Source organism: Ambystoma mexicanum, chromosome 11 (genome assembly GCF_040938575.1).
Source record: "Ambystoma mexicanum isolate Mex_15411 chromosome 11, UKY_AmexF1_1, whole genome shotgun sequence".
NCBI lineage: Eukaryota > Metazoa > Chordata > Amphibia > Caudata > Ambystomatidae > Ambystoma > Ambystoma mexicanum.
Window position 1 is genome coordinate 1,352,438,433 of NC_090934.1, and position 23,082 is coordinate 1,352,461,514.

At 46.6% G+C, this 23,082-nt stretch overlaps 1 protein-coding gene across 5 annotated transcripts in view; it reads right to left on the reverse strand.

The window, feature by feature from the left end:
* The window catches only part of ZNF280D (zinc finger protein 280D), a 1,333,168-nt gene that overhangs the window by 501,755 nt on the left and 808,331 nt on the right, over positions 1 to 23,082 (reverse strand). For all 5 annotated transcript variants that reach the window (XM_069624893.1, XM_069624892.1, XM_069624896.1 and 2 more), the window contains exon 14: positions 14,546 to 14,686. In XM_069624893.1, the coding sequence (XP_069480994.1) occupies positions 14,546 to 14,686 (141 nt within the window). The remainder of the gene's footprint in view (positions 1 to 14,545; positions 14,687 to 23,082) is intronic.

Genomic DNA, 23,082 nt, shown 5'->3' on the forward strand with positions numbered 1-23,082 from the left:
CCGACTAGGATATGTTTAGAGATGATCCGTCAGATGATTAATATTCGAGCTGTGTATTACATATTGGATCAGAGATTCCACAGCGAAAGATGATAGTACGGCAGCTCCCAGCATTTTTTGATGAGGACTTGGAAAAAGTGCCAACCTCTTTATGGACTACAGGTCCTTATGACGTAGGCCTGCTGAAAGTGGTAGGGGAGGTTAACATTAAGGTGAACCAGGAGCAATTTCACCTCAAGCAAGACAGTACCCTATGTCTCGAGAGGCAGATGACGGCATTTTTAAGACTATATCAGCACTAATGAACAGGGTACCTTAGTGACATCAAAGTCACTGTGCAATACCGGTGTACCCTGTGAAAATAATCAAAAGGGGGTTGAGGGGGATCGTGGAGATTAATTGAGGACATGAGGCCAATTAACCAGATTGTAGAGGATGAGTTTCCTTTAGTTCTGAATCCTGCGACGATACTATACAGGCACAATATTTCACGATGATTGACTTGAAAAATGTGTTTGTCTCAATCCTGTTGCATAACGACTCCCAAGACCTTACGTCATTTACGTTTCATCATACGGAGCTGAAGAGCACTCGTTTGCCCCAAGAGTACTGTGAATCTCCATCGATTTTTAATAGGGTTCTGCAGATGGACCTAGACAATATTAAATTGGAAAATAATGTTGTGCTGCAATACGTCAGTGACCTGTTAGTTTGTGTAGAAGGAGAGGAGTGCAGGCAAGACTCGATTCAGCTGAGTATTCTAGCGGACAAGGGATAAAGTAGACCAGGAGAAGTTGCAATATTGTCAAGAAGTGTTGTATACAGGTCAGTTAATCACACATTAGGGGAACAGAGTCACACCTGAAAGAGCCGAGGCGATAATGAAAACAGAAAAACGGCACACAAAAATGCAGCAGTTTTTGGGATTGTCTAACTATGTTAGGAGATGGGTAATCAATTACAGTTCATACAAGACCTCTTTTGCAGGCTTGGAAGAAGGCACAAGTAAACAAGGATAAAATAGATAGGACTGAGGAAATGGGAGGGTTTGAAGAATTAAAGAAAGCTATTTGTACAGCTCGAGTAGGAATCCAACTATTCTGAGGAGTTTGTTTTTGCCACACAAATGGGACAGTAATGACAGCAGTGCTTACACAGAGGACTACACTTGGGCAGAAACCTCTGGCATACTATAGTGGGATTTTAGATCCAGTCATGAGAGGACACTTTCCTTGCGAACAATCACTTGCAGCAGTCGCGTTCGCCATTGAGAAGTCTACCAGCATTGTGATTGGGTGTTCTATAACGTTGTTTTTTAAGCATGCATTGTTTGCTATTTTGGAAAAACCGAAGGGTACGTTGACATCTCAGAGAGCATCTGCGTATGAAGTTATATTGAATCCTGCGATTAAGGTGGTCTGGTGTAGAATAGTGAACCCTGCCACATTTGTAGCCGAGCCCGTGGCAGAGGGTGAGCATGTGCATAATGGCTCTAGCTATGAGGAGTCCTATGACAACATACTGCGTGTAAAGGAAAACGTGTTGTCGGGAGGGGAGATTCTCTTTGACGGCTCGTCGAAAATTTATCAAAATAATGGGGAAAGGCACTCTACTTCAGCTGCAGTGAGACACAGGGAAAATAGGGAATTTTAAACTGTCACAAAAAAGGCTATAATCTAATTTTTCCGCACAAGCAGCAGAATTGGTGGCGCTTATTGCGCTTGAAAAATACCAAGGGGAGGAGGTGAAGGTGTTAAGTGACTCCGCCTAAGTGACATTAACTGTGGATGCAGGGCAAGATCACTGGGAAAGGAGGAGCTACCTCCGAGCACACAGCTCTCCAGTACAGCAAACAGGATTGCTGGCTAGGCTTATTAAGGCACTACAGGTCCCAGCAGCCATTGCAATAGTTAAAATGGGCAGCACATACTAAGCGAACTGATTTTATTTCACGCGGGAATGTAGCCGTGGACAAAGAAGCCAAAAAGGTTGCATATTCTTCAGATATCTCAAGCTTTGATACTCCCAGTGTAAGAAAGGGGGCGACTATGGCTATGATAATGCAAGAAGGGTTTAATCATTTGCCGAAAACAAAGTTGTTGGAAATTTAAGGCAGTGCACCACAGGAAGAGCAAGAATTATGGAAACTAAGGGAGTGCACTTGATCCGCCTCAGAAGCATTGTGGCGGCAAGACAGCACTGGAAAGCCAGCATTATTAAGGGTAGCACTTGAACAGCTGCACTACCCTGCGCACATAACTAGGGAAAGACTTGCAGCAACTATTGCGGAGGACTGATTCGTACCGAACCTGTTAGATACACGTTGCATTTTATGTAGTAAATTGCATCGTTTGTCAAAAGTTTACTGCTGGGCACACACTGCTAACAATCAAAGGAGTGATTCCTTGACTGAATGTTCCTTTTCAGCATTTACCTAGGGACTATGTTGATATGCTGCAAATATGTAGTGGATACAGGTATATGATAGTGGTGGTGTCTCCCTTTTGGAGATGGATCGAAGCAGGTCCACATACACTCCATTACGCCACTTGCGCTGCAAGGTTTTTAGCCCGAGAAGTCTTTCCTAGAGGTGGAGTATGTGAGGTGCTAATATCCGACAATGGCCCCCATTTTGTTAATGAATTATTTGAGCAGATTATTCTATTACTGAACATAAAACGCATTATCACCCGCAAGCGAACGGATGTGTGAGAGACTCAACGGTCTTTTCAAAGAGAGAATTGCTAAACTTAAATTGTCACTGAAGAAAGGATGGCTCTATTGCCTGCCCTTAGCATTGTACGAATTAAGGAATCAGCCTGGGTCGGACCACCACCTCACACACCATGAGCTAGTGACAGGGAGGCACATGAGAACGCCTCCGACTCCTCCATCGAGGAACAGAAGTGATGCCCAGAAGACAGCAGAAATGTTAGGAAATTAGTTACTTGCATATTTGACATGTATGACCGTTAGTATCTCTACAATTTCCGATCAACAGAGGCATACTGGGTGTCGGTCTCAGGACACAGATTAAGAAGACCATTCACCGTATGTGAAAAATTATTATCTGTACCCAAATGATTTGTCGGAGACAATTATAGTGTACAACTTCACAAGGAAGTGGCACAAGTCCAGGTTTAGTGGACCCTTTGTATTTGAGAACATCACTCCCTCTGCAGTAAAGGTTCAAGGAAGGTGTGCCTGGATACACCTGGGCAATGTGAAGCTGTACGCTGGCGAGACCGATGCACCACCAACCGTTGATTCGGAAGCAAGGCAACAAGAAGTAGTTCAGCACATGCAGACTATCGATAACGAGGAAGGACGCTAAGATTACCAATTAAATAAACGCAAGTATGCATTTGGACTATAGCTCACACCGGACACACAGATATTTTAGCAGGATTACAAAAGCAACTTTTCTTGAGCTGCTGGAATCTTCGAAACTGGACTTTTAGAAAGTGTTGACGTGCTAAAAAAATGGCAAATCTTGATTTTGAGTACGACTGGAAATGGGAGCAATTCCCCGATTTGTTCCTCACAGAGTTTCTCTTTGGTTAATTTCATGGTTCTATCTGATGTCGATGTCCATAGGGTCCTTTTTGTGGTCGTCATTTTCATACTCTGAGCTTACCCTGTTCTTGTTGGGCGTAGTACTGACATACGTACTTTTGTGCAGGATCCCAAGAATGGCCCTGCAATTAGAAGATTGCTTGCAGCGATAATTGAGCAGATCTTGCAGCTACCTGAGCATTTAGCTTATTTAGTGGATTAAAAAGTGTTTTTCCTTCCGTAAAAGTAGTACAGAGGCATGATGTGGCCTGTTGAGAATAATGCAGTTCCAGAAAGTGAGCGCACACTGAGACGTGTGGAGAATCACAAGTGGTTGGGACTAATGTATTGGTGCAGGATATAATGTATTGGTGCATAATATATGCGTGTTCAGCATTGATCATTGTTTTCCTGTTTTAGCTAATCCACACGGTCTAATTTGTTGATCCCAAAAGGGTAGGAGGCCCCTTGATTCTTCTCACTCAAGTAACTTATGCAGAAATAACTGTTGCAAAAAGACCAAGGATGTATGTGATTATCCCTACACCAGTGGCACATGTGAAGTCACCAATCCTCCTTGGAAGAGTTCCTTCGATTCCCCCTGTAGGAAGGATGATTACTGATATACTTCATGAGCATTATGCAAGCAACCTCCTTGCGAGAAAAAAGACGTAAGAAGTACAAGAGAAGATGATTATCTAGACACTACAGCACATTTGGGGAAGAACATGTGGTACCAGCACATGAAGGAGGTGGGAAAAAGAACCTCTGAGGAGAGTTGCTATGTTTCTGCTCTCCTACCTTATGCTATGGGGAAGTCCAAGATATTCATAGCTATAGAAATAGACGTCCAGACAGCTCATTGCCTGGCTCACCTTGCACTCTGCATACAATAGGTCAGTTCCAGGGTTGAACAACATCCTTGATATGGGTGACTGAATGGTCAGCCCCAGAAGAAGATGATTACGTTCAAGATTTAAAGACAAGAGCAAGAGCACACACCAGAGATTATGTGATAAGATACAAACAGCTGGAATGAAGGGAACAGAAATCAGATGGGAGATCAATAAAAAGCTCAATTGCAAGCAAAGAATGATGAAGAAATACAAAGATGCAAGGAGAGAGGCCAGGTGCAGATCTGGGGAACAGTGCTTTCTCCGGATGGATGGGAAGAAGGTATAGTCACAAACCAATTATAGATCGTGTGGAGAAGGGATGCAAACCTCTCTGGCATAAGCTTGCCAAGCTACTGACATGGGTTGAAGACAAAGGAGGTCCGTTGCAGATAGTATGTCTGGCTAGAGCAAAGCTATGCTTCAGAAACAATGGCACAAGAAAAGTTAGAGAGAATCAGCAGTGTGGTCGGATCTTTGATGCAACAGGAATGAAGGATGGAACAGTAGTGAAAATGGATCACTACTGGGCGCCTGTGGATCCAGAGCATACATGAAGCTGCCCAAAGACTGGGTTGGACTGTTTTCTATAGTAATTATTCATGTTCCAGCATTGATGATTCCGAAAAGTGATTTGAACATTGGGGAGTTTCCAAAACCAGATGCTCACCTAAGAAAAACGAGAGCAGTTGGATTCCTGAATCGACCTCAAAGGGAGAACTACTTCTCAGCTAAATCAATAGAAGCTTTCAATGATATTCCTTACGAACACAGGTTGTTCAGCCAGACTTCAGCGATATCTACGACAATCTTCATGCCAGGGATCCAGACGATGGCAAATGCTAGATGGTTACAGATAACTAGATGGGAGCTCCTGCAGACGATCAACACTACCATAAAGGGATTCAATGCTATCAAGGAAGAGCTGAGAGCCATAAGACTGATAACTTCAGAAAAGATATGTCCTAGATATGATTAAAGCTATGGATGGAGGTGTGTGCGCCAAAATCGGGGAATTGCGTTGCACCTTCATAACTTCTCATGATGAAAAGAATGGGACCTTGACAGAGGCCATAACGCTGTTGAAGAACTTGCATGTCAAGATGGAAGATTAAGTAGAAGATACCGCAGATGACAACTGGTTGGCGTCAATCTTCTCGTGAGTTTCACGATGGATGATGAATATCTTAGTTCATTGGAGCCTTGTTTGTGATGATAATGTTCGGATTCTGTGTGATCAGAAAAATAATCACACAGTGCAAGAAGATAGCAAAGAAAGCAACAGGAATGAATGATAGATGTTGAATCAGGATTTTGGACACAAAGAGTTGACGGATGAAGAAATCAAAAAGTATATAGAAGCAAGTATTCATGCACCCGAGGGAACAAAGTTCCTTTGTCCAAGAAACCTGAATCTGCGGCAAAGAATGGACCAAACCAAAGAATCTGCGGCAGCCCGAATGGACAATGTAGTCTCATGACCTGGAGTATTGATGAGCATGTGAAATCAGCAGGATCTCTGAAAGGAGTAATGAAGATATGGATGCCTAGATGTGAAGTCTGATGGGAGAGTGGTTGATGAATCAACCAGGGGGGTGTGGGGGGGGCATAGAGGAGGAGCCAGGTACCTCTACCGGAAGACCTTTAAACAAGTTATCTGTTGGGAAAACCCTATATGATGAATCTGCGAAGAAATTACAGTCTTCCGAAGGAAGTTCCGGAAGATGAGTGAAAGAGAAGACTGATGACATCACATTAAGCAGAAATGACGCACCAAGAAGAGATGCCAAGGAAGAAGGTGAACAGACCTTACAGAATCTGATGACAAAGTAAAAAAAAAGAGTGACCCTTTACATGTGGAATGAAGATTACACGTGTAAAGAAGCACTGAAGAAAAGGCAATGCTATTTTATACAGATGCAGTAACGCACGTAGACTAATAATTCATGATGGCTGGCTATATTTAGTGAATACACTGTAGGCAGTGCATATAGATATATATGAGAGAGAGAGTGAATCTGGATGTTGTACGATGCATTTGAGCAAACTTGGACCCCTAGAATGAAAGTGCTGTAAGTGTGGCGCAGTTGAATAAAACAGCTACCGGGGAAAGAAGTTTCAAAAAGGCTTAGATGGCCCAGTGTCAAGGGTTGAAGCAGCCAAGTAACTGGTCATCTATTCGAGGCGAGGCAATGAACTTTAGAAGCAACATGAGCTCCTGTTGAGGTCTAATGGAAAAACACTAGAAGTGCCAGGTTTTATTAATTTAATAGTATTAAATACAACGAAGGAGCTTAAAACGTGGTCTCCTGTCACATGGTCAAGTTGAAAATAAGACTTTGGGCAAGCTACGCCGAGACCAGAAGATAAGGCCATGCTCACACCTTTTTATTCTCAGGCACAGCGATCCAATGCAAGGCCAAGTTCAAAGACTAATTGATTGGAAGACAGCAGGAGTGAGGATAGATGTTGGGCTAATTGGGTGGGGAGGCATGACCAAGCCAACCCTCCAGCACCTGTGGTACCAGCTTGCATGCTGCTAGCAAGTGGAATATTCCAGAAGGGTACAAGCGTGCCAACCAATTATGGAGGGCCACCTACCCAAGAGGCCTATAGTTTGAGAAACCAATAGAACATTGTTTATTAGTACGACGCGGAAGATGACTTGCACTAGGGGTCGGCTTAACGGCCCACCTGACCTTAGATACCATAGAAAGTAAACTTCGATGTTCCCCTTAAGCTATCACATCCCTGTATAGGTTTTCTTATTTTGTCACGTAGTATGACATCAGAGCTGATGAGGTTTCACTATATAATCTTGTTTTTCATATAAAATCATTCAGAGAGACTTATGACTGTTTGGCGTCCGTTGATGCTCGGTGTACTCCCTGTTTTAGACAATTGCAAATAAAACAGTCGGGATTTTGCCAACTTCCTGAGTCGCTGTTAGGGAGAATTCTCAGAAATGTGCTAATTCCTCTTTACCTTAGAGACCCCCCAGCAACTTTGCTGAATTTTGAGGACTTGAATTTTTAACCTGGAGAGAGCGAGACACTTTTTTCCCCACTCTCTCATGCATTTCAATCTGCTTTTGAACTCTGTTTCTTTTGGTTGTGGAATTTGACAAACTCCATATGAATCATCTTTAACATTGTGTCACAGCACCTCAGTGCAGTGGCACAGGGAAGTCTTTTAGATTTCCCAAGTTTTAAATACCTTCTCTTGGATAAACTACTGTTTCCAAGAGCAGTGAAGTGAAATTGACTGTGCTTACGCTTGTAACTTTGTAGACCCAGCACACACTATTTTACAATAGGGTGCTAGAGGGGTTACTTAGTATCCCCTTTGTCTAGTTTCTCATATAACATTTTTATGTTACCCTTTCCTCGATGAATGGCTGGTGGTAGTGGTTTACATTTAACTACCGTGGTGAGCATTTACCACGGGCTGCGTTCGCAGCTGCAGTAATGCACCCAGGGGTGCCATTTTTGTCAAAATTGCCCCAGTCTTCTTTTGCCATTTCTTTGTGGAAAGGTCCTTCTTGAGATTTACTCTATGTGCCAAATGAGGTTTGGTCCTTTGTTAATTTTGCCTTTGGCGGGATTCACAGGTAAAGCCAGTCTCTGACCCCAGGTTGCCTGACGGGGGCAGGAAGCGAGGGAGGTGCCTGACACTCCCTGTGCTTAGTCTCCTAGGAGTCCAGAATGCACTCTTAAATGATTGGCTGGCTGGCTGTCCGGCAAGGACAGCCACCCTACAGGGTGACTGACAGCGAGGCTGGAATGAATGGGAGAAACCTGTTTAAAAGGCGAGGCTTTTTGGCTTGGCAGGTAGAGTTGACGACTGGACGAAGGAATCCGAAGAAGAACTTGAAGAGGACGCCTGCTTCAACTCCTGGACAGTTGGTTTGCCCGGTGAAGCCCTGCTGCTGTGCTGAAACTCCAAATTCGTATTAACAGAGAAGCCCTGCAAGGGCGACTTCTCCCCTTGAGTTGGTGGGACCAATCAACACCAAAGCAAGCCACCTGAACATCCTCTCAGATCTGGTTGAAATTCCACTGCAGTTGCTGCTGGAACCAAATAGCCAGGGAGAGGACGTTGCTTTTAAGCTAGGCAGGAGCTCCAGGAAGATCCTCCGGACTCCCAGAAAGCAGGACTTACTGAGCCTGAGCATCTCAAAAGAATGTTGGACCCCAGATGCAAGGAAAGCCCATATCGACAGCCAGGAACCATGTGTGTTGCAATTTGCGGTAGACGCAAGGAGCTGAAACACCGAAGTGCCACTTGTTTGAAGATTTCAGGTTGCGAGCGGTGACCATCCCATTGCAGTGCAGGAGTCCCCAGACAGCCTCCCTCTTGTCCCCACGACCGAGGCTCAGGAACACAGTCATTTGCTGCACTTTTCTTCAACCTTAAGGTACTGTAAAGTCTAAGAGAACTTGCCTCTTGTTGTGTAACCTCACCTGTCCTCGTTGGAGACTTGTCTTGGTTTGCATCTGTAGAGTTGCTAACAGCTTCTTTACCTCACAAGACTAATAGGCTTGGGGCCCTACTTTGATTTCTTCTATTCTACAACTACTTTTAAAACATTGTGCAAGACCCTTACCTGCAAGAAGTGCTCCAGTTCACCTTGACTTTTGCTAACTTAACATTGGCTGGCCTGGCTTCCTGAATTACTCTTCTCTCCTCTGCTTAAGTGTTGTGTCTTCCTTCCAGGAAGGGGTTAATTGACTTTGCATTGGGGGGTTATTTTGAAAGTACTTACCTGCTTAAGAATAATTGTGTGAATACCTGCCTATTCCTGAAAGCTCTTCTCTTTGAAACTCCTCTAAAGGATATTCTAAATGCAACAGTGATATATTAATGTCCCCAGCGCCCTAACTATTGAAGTCACCTGATGGTGTAGGTATTGTCTGTGGGCCATCCCATAAGGGTATTTACGGATTTAGAAAACTAAGAGTATGTATTTTTAAGCATATTTGTGTGTTGCTTTATATTGCCTCCTTCTGAAGGCTTACTCTGACTGTTAAATTAATAATTGTTTAATCAAGAAACCTTGTGTGTAAGAGTTTAATTTGAATACTTGTTACTGTGAATCTGTGTAACTCCCCTACAGCTCACATTGACCCCTCTTGAGATAAGCCTGGCTGCTCTGCACGCTACCCACCTGTGTAGTACAGACTTATACCAAAGGTTGGGTTCCTATTGCCAGGTGGTCAGGGTTGTTGTAATGCACCCAAACGGTGCTGCATATAATCTTGCCCAACAGTCGGTCTGATTATTGATGTACAAGTAAGATCTGCATCCCCATCCATCTCAGATACTGCTACCTCGTCTTAAAGGGATTAATGGTTCAGCACGTATGCCCATAAAGCACTCGCACCCTCTGGGTATTTTTCTACCACGATGGAGGCCAGCATCCTGAATCCACCTAGCCAATTATGAATTGTCCCCTCTTTTTTTAACCCTGTCCCTCTCTTATTCCCTCTCCTCTAATATTTGGCGCATGTTGAGGCCCGTCTGCTCCAGCAAGATAAACATTTCTACGAACTCCTTTTGCCATACCCCTTCCTTAATGAGAACCAAAATGACACAATAACACATTACTCTTGGCCTGCAGTGGCGCAAACCCCGGCAGCCCTCTCCCATAACTGGTAAAGTTTCCTGACAAATCTCCTCACCCTTGGCTGTTGCCTGACAATGTGAGCGGTGCTTGTTGCTAGGAGATCTCCCCTTGCACCAATACCCCAGCCCTGTTTTCTAATTGCCCTGCAGGGCGGTTTACCAGGACCCCTATTGGCCCCATTGCGGACCCCTCTCTGGGTTTCCTGACTCTTCATTTCCCCAACTTGATTAAATGCATTCACATTACCACACAACATTTGACCGTCCACCCCATTGCCCCATGCATGTAAGCACTGCATCACTACACCTTTAACTTGCTCCAAGTATGCAAGGTCCCTCTGGTGCCTTCTCTGTCGTGATAGCTGCATGCGTACCGGGTTCACTGCAGCTCTCCCTGGGTCCTTCTGCGGCAGGAGCTGCCGGGGTGACAACAGACCCCTCCCACTTCCCTCTGCCTCATCCTCCCCTGCTGCATTCCCATCTTCTCATTTCTTTTTTGCTGCCTCCGTTTGCTGTCTGTTTGCCATTGCTGTTAAAGTTCTCCTTCTCTTGGCCCAGGGTGCCTCTTCTCTGATAGACAAATGCTCCCCCACTGCTTGTTTTTCCGTGGATGCTGGGAACAGTAACTGTGACCGGTCCCTTGAAGCCCTGCTATGCCGCCCTCCAGCTCTGTTGCGACCTTCTGTAGCCAGTTGAGGCCATGCCTGGATGAGGCCATCCTTGCCATTTGGAGAAATTGCTCTGGGTCCCACTCTGCGCTGCTTGTTCTTGGTGTTTCTGCCTCCAGTGTCACCATTTGTTGGTTTGTCTTGCAGCAGGCTCTGGGAACTGGCAGCTCCCCTCGACACATGCATTGCACATATCCCTCCTTCTGCGGCTCAGCCCGCTCCGCTCGGATCCTCGTTGCTGGTCTTACTTTGTGCCGTTATCATAGGCAAGGTTAAAATTGGTCCTGTTGTCCGACCTAACTGATCGAGGTGAGCTGGTATGTTTGGCTGGTTGCCCCTCTTTGCAGTCGCTTAGCGCTTTTGTTCATTTGTGGGACTCGCTCAGTGAGATGGAGCACTTGTAGCCAGCAAGCTCCGGGCGACCAAGGAGAAATCACGTTTTTGTTACCCGTCGCTCTTCACTGCAGGCCTTCAGCTCCTCTGCTTGCTCTATGATGCCACAGTGAAGCTGTAACGCCACCTGCTGTAGCTCCTTCCTCTGCATCCTGCTTCTTTCTTTTTTGCTGCATGGCTTGTTGGAGGGGGTGACCATTATCTCTTCTGCAGCGGCCTCAAAGGCTCACGTGCTGCCTTGCACGAAGCCAGCATGGCAACACTCCTCGCAAAGTTATTTCCAATTTGGCAGCCTCTCAGTTGTAGATGGACGAAAACAAAAACAATCGAGGCTCTCCTTGTCCCGGCTTCCGCGCAGCAAATAGATGTTGCTGCTTGCCAGGCGTGGCTCCTTATACCGCTGATGCTTCCCGTCGTCCCCACCCCTTTCCTTTGTTCCTTCTTTCACGGGCTTGAAGACCGATTTTGCGGGCTTCAGCCCGCATCCCCCTACCAGGGTAGGCGGGGGGGATGCGGCCCGTTATCTGCGTGCCTCATTGAGGTCCCCACGTCATCACTGCCATAACACTATGTGCAACATGAACAGAATGTAGCAGCTCTTCAAAAGAAACAGCGTAACACGGCTCTCAGAAGAAAAGAAAACCTTTACTGCGAACTAAAAAATGAAGGCTTCTCACTCTTCACATGCTTTAATATATATAGCGAGTTGCCTTGTGAAATGCACAATGCGAATCATTGCTAACCACTTACTAACATCTTCTTGTCTTTTTTCTCGCACAGGTGCAGATTTCCAATGGCAGGGACTGCAGGCATGGGTTCTCCAAACAAGCACGGTAGGCGTTAAATCAGGATTGCAACCAATGCTAAGAACTCCACCCCCACCTGGAGGTGGTAATGATGGGAGCACACAAAAACACTGCACAGCTACTCATACCTCATCAATCGTGACCCCCAACTGTGGCCATTTTTGAAGTCCTTTGCCAGGCACTATGGCAACCTTCTTGGCATGTCTTTTATGCACCAAGGTTTCCCATATGTTAAAAGGGTACCGCAACATTGAGTTCCTGACACATCTAGTAGAATAGATATTTATTTTATATACACAAGGTAAACTCCTTTTCAGGTAAGTACTATTTTAACTAAGCAATATACTAGAAAACATAAGCAATACTTAATGTGAGTAAACCAATAGCAGGTGAATTATACAGATCATGAACCCAGTTCAATGATGAGTACAATCACTTGTTATAGCAACTCTGAAAATGTTCTGTTGTAGGAATAAAAGGGCTACTGAACACCAATAATCGCAGCTCAATATGTCTAAAGACTTAATACTTTTCGGAGGCCTTAAGGGTTTAGCAGTCCATCCCTACCTAGGTAGGAGTTCTTCTAAGTAAGATTGGAGGTAAAGCAGGTAAGGGACCGCAGCATAAAAGGCAAAGTTTCAGAGGATCCTATTACGGTCAATAAACTGCCCTTGAGAAAGGCTCCCTATGGAGGACAAGCGGCTGGGCGAACGGTATGAGCCTAACACCCAAACACCAGAATCAGCGCTCAAGCAACAAAGGAGTGACAGAATGACTTGAGGTATGTACTACCGCAAGACCCACAGTACCTGAGAAGTTGTGAAGATGCAACTGGATTCTTTCACAGTGCAACAACGGCGGAACAGGTCTCCTATTTCTTGGTTGTGGTGACAAAAGGAGGGACTCTGGAAGGAATGTTGCAGCAGCAGTTGAGAGAAAGGACTTGCAGCAAAGGATTTGTGTTCCCACATAGGTCTGCAGTTTTGGTGCCTTTTCACAGTCTCCAAGGATTAAGGTTTACAGCTTGGTCAATCCACCTCGATTCTTCAGTCCTACACTCTGGACGTCCAACTGGTGCTCACCAAAGTTCTGGGATGATTTGTTCACAGGACGACTATTCCCTGAAATATGGATGGAGGTTCCCAGGTATTGGCAGTTTGCAGGCCAGGAAGGTCACAGCCTGTCAGGGGATGGCTCGTCGTCTTATGGCTAGTTGGTCCCACCAACAAAGGGAAGGAGTCCTCTCCAGAGCTCCTCTGTTGATTTGAAAACGGTCAGGACAGCCGTGGTCTCTTCATGGATGTTGTAAGGGGCTGCATGTGTCTCTGGTAGCCTTCCTCGGTTCTTCTGTTCCAGTTATCGACTGTCTTCTGCCTCAGGATCCTCTCCTTTTTTCAGGATTTCACACTCATCTGCGGCAATCTCTGCCTGCAGTTTATAAAAAGGGTTGGTGGATGTCCAATCAGGGCAGCCAGCCTCCCAGTGGAAACTGGTTCCTTTCAGGCATGCCAGAAGACAAAGGATAAAGTTTTGGGATCCTCCCTTGCTTCCTGTCCTCGCAGAGGAACCAGAGCCTTGGCAGGCTGCACAAAGGGTTCCTTCCAAAGACAACTCAAACCAGGACCAACCCCACCCAGAACAGCAGAAGGACCAAGAAAGAACCACCACACAAGAAATGGTGAAAAAATAAAGTAGCCACCATTTTGGGTCTGTGCATAGCTGCAGATGTGAAGACACTGTGCTAAAAGTGCACAAAAGTCGGTAGAACATGTCCACTGCAATCAGCCATAACTGCATGCTTGCCACTAACAGAAATAGACTGGAGCAGAAAGAAAGGGAATACAAAGTAACCCCTCAGCACACACCACCCTATGTGGAGTGCTATCTCTCAAAAGGAAAACTAAAAAGGATAAAAAGAATCCCTCTAAACTCGATAACAGTAGTTCTCCAGAAAAATAGAAATATAAAAAGTAGCCCAAAGGACTCCCAGGAACACTGTACAAAAGGTGCTGTGTGCTGCATACGCAAAACATATGCCTTTAAAAAGTATGGTGGAAATCAAAACTCAAAACAAAGTAAAAACACAAAAAACAGGGTTCCCATGTTCAGAGCAAAAAGAACGAATGAAGGGAAAGACTCCCCTCATTCAGGAGAACAATAAAGGTCCAGAAGTCCAGCAAAAAGTGCTGTGGGCATCACAGGGAGAGGGGTTTTGGCATACAAATGGAAAAATCCCCCTGACAATCCCTCCAAAGACCAACCCCAGTAAATTGGCGGTCTTAGAGCAGCTATTCTAACAGTGGATGTTGCATTCAATTCATACCTCCATGCCATCACACCAGGGTTGATTGTGAAAGAGTTAGTGACCTATTTAATTGGTTGTTTGGTCCTCTTCTGACAGACAGTTCAACATATGTAGTAGTATTCATTCTATTATTGGCTATTAAAACAAATGTTATTTATTTTATTCTTTTCAATGTCGTCCGATATTTAACAGTCTCGCTCTACCCAGCAGAAAACATGCACCAAATGCGAAACAATTCTTTCATAGAACAAAAAAGTACTAGTAATAAACAGAATTATATTTCGGGTGCCTGTGCCTTACCTCACCATATGATTTGCGTAGGCCTTACCACAGCTAGTGCTGTATTTGCATAAACTGCAATTAACGTAAGCTGGAAAGTGACTTGCAAAATCTTTGACTACAGAGTAACACTCAATGCACTTCTGAGGTCCAAACTGATTCCTACCAAGAGAAATAAAAACATGTGGTTTGTGATTTTAGCAATAGCACATCATAAAGCATTCACATTTAAAGACAATCAAGAACAATTGGCACCCAAAAGGTAGTGGCAACTTTACCACTGAAAAAACGAAAACTGAAACAGCAGCCATGAAAAGTGTGGAGGAACCACTACGCTAAATGATAGGCTGGTAGTACATGCTACGTTGTAAGGGTGGTTAACCATGCAATCATCTGCGTGCCTGCAACCACTAACCTAGAGAATTCCACTGCATTCCAAAATTAGGTTTGCATGTAATACTAACAACGGTGACAAAAGAAAGCACAGACTAGGCAAACAGAAAGGGAGAATCAAATCAGTAAATGTTGAGATGGATTTCTAAAATTAGCCCTGGTGAAGAGATTTTAGGGGGCCACCCTAGTTATGGTGAACAGGGAGACGCATTTAGCCAAAAAACAATCAAGGTAGAGTGGAGCTTATTCTCAGGAGTTTTGAGTGTGGTCATTGTCCCTCGATGAGTCAATACACAATAACACACCATAATTCAGCTTAGACAGTCAGTTAAATAGTTATTTATTTAGACCTTAGAACACACTGACCAACTGACCTAGCAGGTAGTACTATCACACAACACTCTAAAATACAAATATATACATTCAACAGTAGATTCACTTCCAATACATTAAATAATTAATCAGGTGAAGGAGGCAAGTAATGCAGATAGATAAAATAACAAGAACAAGTTAAATTCCCTATACTTAAGAAGTACAACCCTAAAATGTATGGGGCCTAGTACACAAATTGTAGAGGGTCCATCACAAGGTTTCTCAAGGGTAAGGGTTTTCTAAAGGGATGCAATGGGATTGTTGTGGTGGTGGTGGTTCGGAATAGTTTCAAATTATTTAAACATAAGTTCTCCTCCCTCTTCCAGACCCAAGGCTAACCCAGGGGAATGACAGGTTACCAAGGTTCGACAACCAAAATGTCATACTGCGATAGGTAAGCAAATGGCTTTGCATCCAATGTTATTTTATGGAGTTAACTACAAATGTGGTCAAAAGGCTCTAGTAAGGAGTGTTCAAGCCAAGAAATAATTATACAGGGGCCACCAGCCCCAATCCTCATTGGTGAGCAATAATCCCTCTGAAAAGGAAGCAGCATACCCATGTACACATGAGCTCTTAAGTGTGGCACACCAAAAATAAGTTGCAACAGCAGGGGATCATCCATAAAAGTCTTGTGGAGAGCAAAAGAGAACGCAAGTAAGCAAAAGGAACCCTAAGAATGTAAGTGTGACCAAAAAGAGCAGACCTAGACACGTGTTAAGGAGTTTTCTAAAGTCCACTTACGGTAGACATTTTTAAAACTGTCCCCTTCGTATACAGAGCCCCAACCTCTAGAATAGGTCTGTACTACTCGAGGTTTGGGTAGTATGGCAGAGCAGCCAGGCTTATCTTAGGAGGGAGATGTGAGTTGTATGTCAGTACACAGAACTTCGAATATGCATAGGCCCAAAGAAACACACAGTTATAGCAAAATAGTTATTTACTTTGTTTATACACAAGGCAAAGACATTTTCAGACAGGTAAGTACTATTTTACACCTAACACTATAGAAAACCAATGCATCAGTTCAGGTATGTAAATCACAGGGTAAAACCTATGTATGCAATTCAAAGGTAAGTAAAACCACTCTTATAGTAACTAAACAGTCTGTTGTAGAAATCGCATGTATGAACACTACCAACAATAGCAGGTTAGTACTTTTCAAGACTTATAATACTTTTTAGAGGCCTTAAGGCTTTAGCAGTCCATCCCTATCTAGGTATGAGTTCTTCACAGTCAGATTGGAGGCAAACCAGGTCAGGTACATGTGTAGAACAAGCAAAGTTCCAGAGGATTCTTCAGTTATAAGTACGTTTAAAGCTTTGTTGGTCAAAAAGGTTTCAGGGTCCTCGGGAAAGGCTCCATGTATGCACAGAAACACTGGAATCATCACTCCAGCAATCAAGGAGCGGGACCACAGTACCCGAGGCGTGATGAAGAAGCTGAACGTCTTCAAGATGCAGAAGCTTTAAACCCAATCTCCTGTTCCTCGGGTGTGGTGACGAAAAGCAGGACTCTAAGGGATTTTGTAGCAGCAGAGAGGGCGCTCCCAGTAAAGGGTTCTTTGTGCACCAATGTGGATCTGTGGTTTTGGCACCTTTCCACAGAGACTTGAATGTTTTTTGTCCGTTCAATTCACTTCGCTTGCTTGGTCCTGCACTCTGTTGTGGGGATGTTGAGGGGTGGGATCTTGCCTCTGGAGGTGCGGAAGGAGTCCACCAAAGATGATGCACTGCAGGATGTCGCAGGACCCAGGATATTGGTGGTTTGCAGCCCAGGAAGGTTGCAGCTCGCCATGGGAAGTCTCAACTTGCAGATCGTCTTAGGAGCAATTATGCCCACCAGTCCCAAAGGAGTAATTCGTCCTTGTTGGAGATTCCCTGTCTATTAGAAAACAGTGTTCGGACGGCAGCGGCCACTTCAGCAAGCTTCATCGGTTGCTGGAAGGCGATGCAGGTGTCTCTGGTCAGTTGGAACTGGTTCCAGGCAGGCATGCAAGAAGACAAAGGACAGCTGAGTTTCGGTTTCCTCCCCCTCTTCCTGTCCTCACAGACACGCTGGAACCTCAGCGGGCTTCACAAAGGATTCCTGCCGAAGACAAAACAAACCAGGACCTCCCACACCAAGCACGGCAGGACCACCAAAAAAGGACAAGCACACAAGAAATGGCAAAAAAAGCATACAACCACCAGTTTGGATCAATGGTGACCCTTCTGTGCATTACTGCAGCTGGGAGTAAAACTTACAAAAATGGTAGCACACACCCACTGCCACCAGCCATTCAGGTATGCTCGCCACTGTAACAAACGCTACAGGAGCAGTTAGTGTAACCCTGCAGTACTCAACATAAGGTGGTGTGTGCTGATCTCGAAAAAGGAATGGTAAGAAGGATAAAAAAGGCATCCCACTTATCCTTGGGAACAGTAGAACTCAGAAGAAAAGGAAAGCCCAAAGGGCTCCCAGCAACACTGCAGAAAAGGTGCTGTGCGCTGCAAAAGTAAATTGCAGATGGCCTAGGAAATATTGAGGAAAGCACGACTCCATACAATAAAGTAAAAATAAAATGAACCAGGGTTCCTTTTATTCAGAAAGATTCCTCTTTACAGTACCTCTCCCCTACATTTTTATGGACCTCCAAAACTTTTGCATTTTATTTTTGAATCTGGCCTGTTCTTTTTGCATTGCAGTGAAGCTTTTGCTCATTTGTCATGGGGAAATTGACATGTCCTTCAGGCTGTCAGTGCTGGGAAAACTTGTGACAAGCTTTCCAGAATGGTTGGATCTTCGGGCAGTCCCACCACATGTGGAAGAAAGAGCCTGGGTGGCCGCATCCTCTCCAGCAAGAGTGGTCCACCTGGGGGTTCATATGGTGAAGTCTGAGGGGCGAATAGTACCACCGCAGCGTGATCTTATACGCACATTCCCTGTTGGTGATGCAGGTGGACGAGGTATGTGTTCTGGTCCATATGTCAACCCAGGTTTGATCCTCTATCGGGTGACCCAGGTCCGCTTCCCATTGGGCCATGCATCGGGTTCTTGTGGTTAGGAAGTCGCTTAGAAAGCGTCTATACAGGGTGGATACACTGCCGCGGGTTGGAAGGTCTCCTAGGGTGAGTTCTAGGGCAGTGGGAGGGCGCGTTGCTGCTTGCAAGGTTTGGGTATGCGAGCACCAATGGCGTAGTTGGATATATGTGAATCTATCCCGTTCCTGGAGTTGCAACTTCTCCTTGCATTGGGCGAATGTGAGAGGTCTCTCCCCCATATATAGCTGGCCTATGGTCTCCAGCCCACCTTTGATCCAATTACGAAAATTGCGAGGACTCATACCCGGTGTGAACATTGGGTTATGAAAGACCGGGGAAAGTGGGCTCAGTCCTCTTGGCACTCCCTTTCGTTTTAGCGCCCAGTCCCAAGTGCTAAGGGTGTGTTTAGTTGATAGCAGGAGCTCTCCCCAATGGGTCCTGAGGGGGGCGGGAGGTGTGGTAGAAATCGCAAAGGTAGGGGTGCCCGTGATTGTTCCAGCTCCACCCATCTGGGGCGGTTTGTCGTATTTTGCCAGGCCTGGACCTGGGCCAGTTGGGCTGCCACTCTGTAGGCCTGTAGGTCTGGGACCCCCAGCCCTCCCAGTTTGGGACTCCCCAACATAGTTCTGAGAGGGATTCTCGCTTTCTTACCTCTCCAGATAAAGTTCAGCATTTTCCTCTGGATCCCTCGGAGAGTTGGCGTGGGGATTGCCACCGGTAATGAGGCGCATGTGTATAGGAATCTCGGAAGGAGGTTCATCTTGCATGCAGTGATGCGCCCGAGCAGAGAGATCTCTTGGGTCACCCATCGCTTCAAGTCGCCTTCCAGTTCCTTGAAGAGTCGGGGAAAGTTGGCTTTGTATGTCTCCCTTGGGTCAGCCGGGATGTAGACCCCCAAATAGGGGATGGCGCTCCTTTCCCATGTTATCGGGCACATCTTAGTCAACGGTTCTTGTTCTGCTGAGGTGAGGCCAATACCCAAGGCGGATGATTTATCAAAATTTATGGTGAGGCCTGAGACTTCGCCATAGCTGGTGACTTCGCGTATTGCATGTTCAAGGGATGAGTGGGCCTCCGAAATTGTAAGCAAAATGTCATCCGCGTATAGGGCGAGTTTATGGTGTGTGGGGCCACTTTGTATGCCCTTGATTTGGTCATTCCGCCTAATTTTTTGTGCGAAGGGCTCCATGGTGAGTGCAAAGAGCAAGGGTGACAGTGGACAGCCTTGCCGGGTTTCGCATGATAAGGGGATTGGGGCCGAGTTGTGGCCGTTGATCCGCAGGCTTGTTTTAGGGCAATCATAGTTAGCTAGAACCATCGTTTGGAAAGCCGGTCCGAAGCCGAAGGCCCTTAGGGTGTGCCTCAAACGTCCAATCTACCTTATCAAACGCTTTAGCTGCGTCGAGAGCCACCAAGACTAATTTTTGGGAGTTCCGGGAGGCGAGGTCCACTAGGTTCAGGGTTCTCCAGATATTATCACCTGCCGTCCGGTGCAGGATAAAACCAGCCTGGTCGGGGTGGATGATCTTCGGCAAGATGCGATTCAAACGGGTCTTATGTTTGCATCGATATTTAAGAGTGCGATTGGTCTGTAAGAAGTTATGCTTCTTGGGTCTTTTCCAGGTTTGGGTAGGAGGGTGGTGGTTGATTCCTGCATCGATGGGGTCACCGCCCCCGTTTCCCGGAAGGAGTTGAATAGGGTAATTAGATGGGGGTCAGTTGTGCTCTGAATAGCTTATAGAACCTGGTTGAGAAGCCATCCGGGCCTGGGGCCCGTGTTTTGAGTGATTTGATGGCCTCCTCAATTTCCTCCCCCGTGATGGGCTCCTCCAGTTCGTCTCTCGTTGCGTCGGAGTGCCGGGGCACTTCTGCCTGCTGCAGGTATTCCTTCTGTTGTGATGGGTTTCGTGGGGTTGCCTTCATGATTTGGGCCAAGTAATCTATTGCGAGGCGTTGTTTCTCGGGCTCTGAGTATAGTGTGACCCCGTTGGCGTCCCGCAGGCCCATGATCGCGTTGATGCGTCTCTGCTTGGCTAGTTTGGCCACCAGGAACTTGTTTGCCTTGTTGCCCTTCGCATAATATGACTGTTTGGCCTTCGCCATTAGTTGGGCGGTTTGTTCCGCGTAGTGGGCTTCCAGTTTTTTCCGTGCCGTACGGATGATCCGTTGTGTTTTGGGGGACCAGCCTTTCTCCTTATGGAGTGCCTCGGCCTCTCTTAATTCGTTCTCTAGGGCCGTCCGAGTCTGTCATCTATCTCTATGGTAGGCCGCACCTTGGGCTATCAGGGAGCCCCTGATTACTGCCTTCATGGCATCCCAGTTGTTCACTAATGAGGTGTCTGAGGCTGGGTTTTCCTTAAAGAAGTTACTTATTCCTGTTGCGATCTTGTCTCTGGTGGCCATGTCGTTGAGGATCGGGTCGTACAGCATCCATTTACGTGGGATGTTGGGGTTAGGGTTATGAACCCGGAGTTCCAGAAGCACTGGTGCATGGTTGGAGATCGCTCTTGTGCCGATGTTGACTTTTTTGACTGAGGGGAACGTATGCGGGGAGATCAGGAACAAATCAATCCTTGAGAAGATGCAATGGACAAAAGAATAAAAGGAGAAATCTTTTTCGTCAGGGTGAAACACCCGCCATGAGTCTATTATCTCCAGAGTCCTGAAGAATCGAAGGAGGCTGAGTGCTTGGGCGAAGTCGCCTGGAGTCGGGGGGGTGTGAACGGTCTTTGGTGGGGTCGGGAACCCCGTTGAAGTCCCCACCGACAATTGTTTGGCCCTCCACAAAGCCAGCGAGAGATGTGCCCAAGGCGTCATAGAAGTGTGACTGTCCAGTGTTGGGAGCGTATACTGAGATAAGGGTATACAGGTCTCCCATCAGGAGGCATTTAATCGCTGTAAATCGGCCTTCTGGGCATAGTTACGTTTCCAGAATCTGTGGGTTCAAGTCTTTCCTGAAGAGAATCGCCGTACCTCCTTTTTTACTTGTGCCAGAAGCGAAGAATTGGAGCGAGAATAGCCGGGATCGGAGGCGAGATACATCTGCCAGCAGCAGGTGGGTCTCTTGAAGCATAGCTATCGCTGCCTCTTCGTCGCGAAGTTTTAGTAGAATCGCCTTTAGCTTGTTGGGGGAGTTCAGGTCATTAACATTCAGGGAGAGGATCCGAAGCGACTGAAGGTCCTCGAAAGGCTCATTCTCCGTTCCTTGGGTTAGGGGGGGGGTCCTGGGGTGGAGGTTCAACTGCCATGTCTGTTAGGGGAACTCTTGGTATCATTCTGCACTTGAGGTTTTAACGCGGAGTCCCAAAAGGGGACCGCAACTTTAACAGGGAGGTAGACCGACATTGTCAGTACAGTCGTACCTAAGGCCAACAGGGCCAACTGTCCCATCATGTATCGAGTACTGTGGGTTCCCAAGGAACAAGAGATGGAAAGTATCCTTGGGGTGGGTATGAACCATGGGTGTGGCCTGCCGCCACCGTGTTTAAAGTTGCAATTCAGGTGGCGGGTCCTGCTTCAAGCAGGGGTATCTGTGTCCTGGCTTACTTGCTGCCGGAGCCTGGGACCATGGAAGCGTCCCCGTTCATCTCTTTCTGTTATTCAGCTGGGTAGATGACCAAGGCGTGCGTTTGGGTTTTGGAGAGGAAGGCGGTCCAGAGTCTTCGGTCCCCTCTAGGATTGGCGCGGAGGGATCTCGGGGTGAGGTCGGGTGCAAGATTTTCTCCGCATCTTCCAAGTGGCTGATTCGGCGTAGGGTGCCATTATATGTGAACTGGAGAGCTGTCGGAAACAGCCATCTGTAGCGGATCTGTTGCTCCTGGAGGAACAATGTCAGAGGCCGAAGTGCTCTTCTTTTCTGGAGAGTGAGTGGTGAGAAGTCCTGGTAGATTTGAAGTGGAGTGCTCTGAAAAGTGATCTCTTCTCCTTGGCGACTGATCGCTGATATTGCCTCTTTCGTCGTAAAGAAGTGGACCCTGGTAATCACATCTGGAGGGGGGTCCGAATCTGTCCCACAGCGCGGGTGGAGTCTGTGGGTCCGGTCCAGTAGGAGCTGTGATTTGTCCAGATCCGGGAGTAAAGCCTCAAAGAAGCTTCCCACGTAGTCCGCTAGCTTGTTGTCGGGGACAGAGGACGGGATGCCCCGAATGCGGAGGTTATTGCGACGAGCCCTATTTTCGAGGTCTTCATGTTTGAATTCCAGGATCTCGCATTTGTGATGCAGGGAATCGATGGATTTTTGCATTTCCCCCAGTGTGGTAGCGTGATCCTGGGAATGGTCCTCGATCTCTCCGAACCTGTGTTCGAGTTCTGTGACCCTCTGATCCGTTTGGTCAACTTTAGCGGCGAGTTCCGAGAGGCAGGCGCGGAACTCGGATTTGATGTCCGCCATGAAGGCTATCAGGTCTCCTTTGGTGGCGAGAGCGCCCCTGTCCTCTTGTAGCTTCTGTGGGGTCAGTTTAGGGGGATCCTGTTTCTTGGGTTTCTCTGGAGCCATGAACATGGCGGAGATATCTGTGCCCTTGCTCGCCTTCGTCTGCCTCGACATGCTGCTCGCGTCAGGTGGTCTTAATTAAGAGAGTAGCAGCGAGGCCCAGGACAGCGGGAGGCCGCAGCCGGAGAGCTTCGCCCCCACCCGGCCCCCGCTCTGGGCCAGGTCTGGGTGAGTCGGCAGGGGCGCCCCAGGAAACGTTGGTATGCGGAGAGGGTCTCCTTCGGGGCTGATACAAGATGGCCACGGGGGTCCCGACTCGTTCTGCGTAGCGGGGGGAG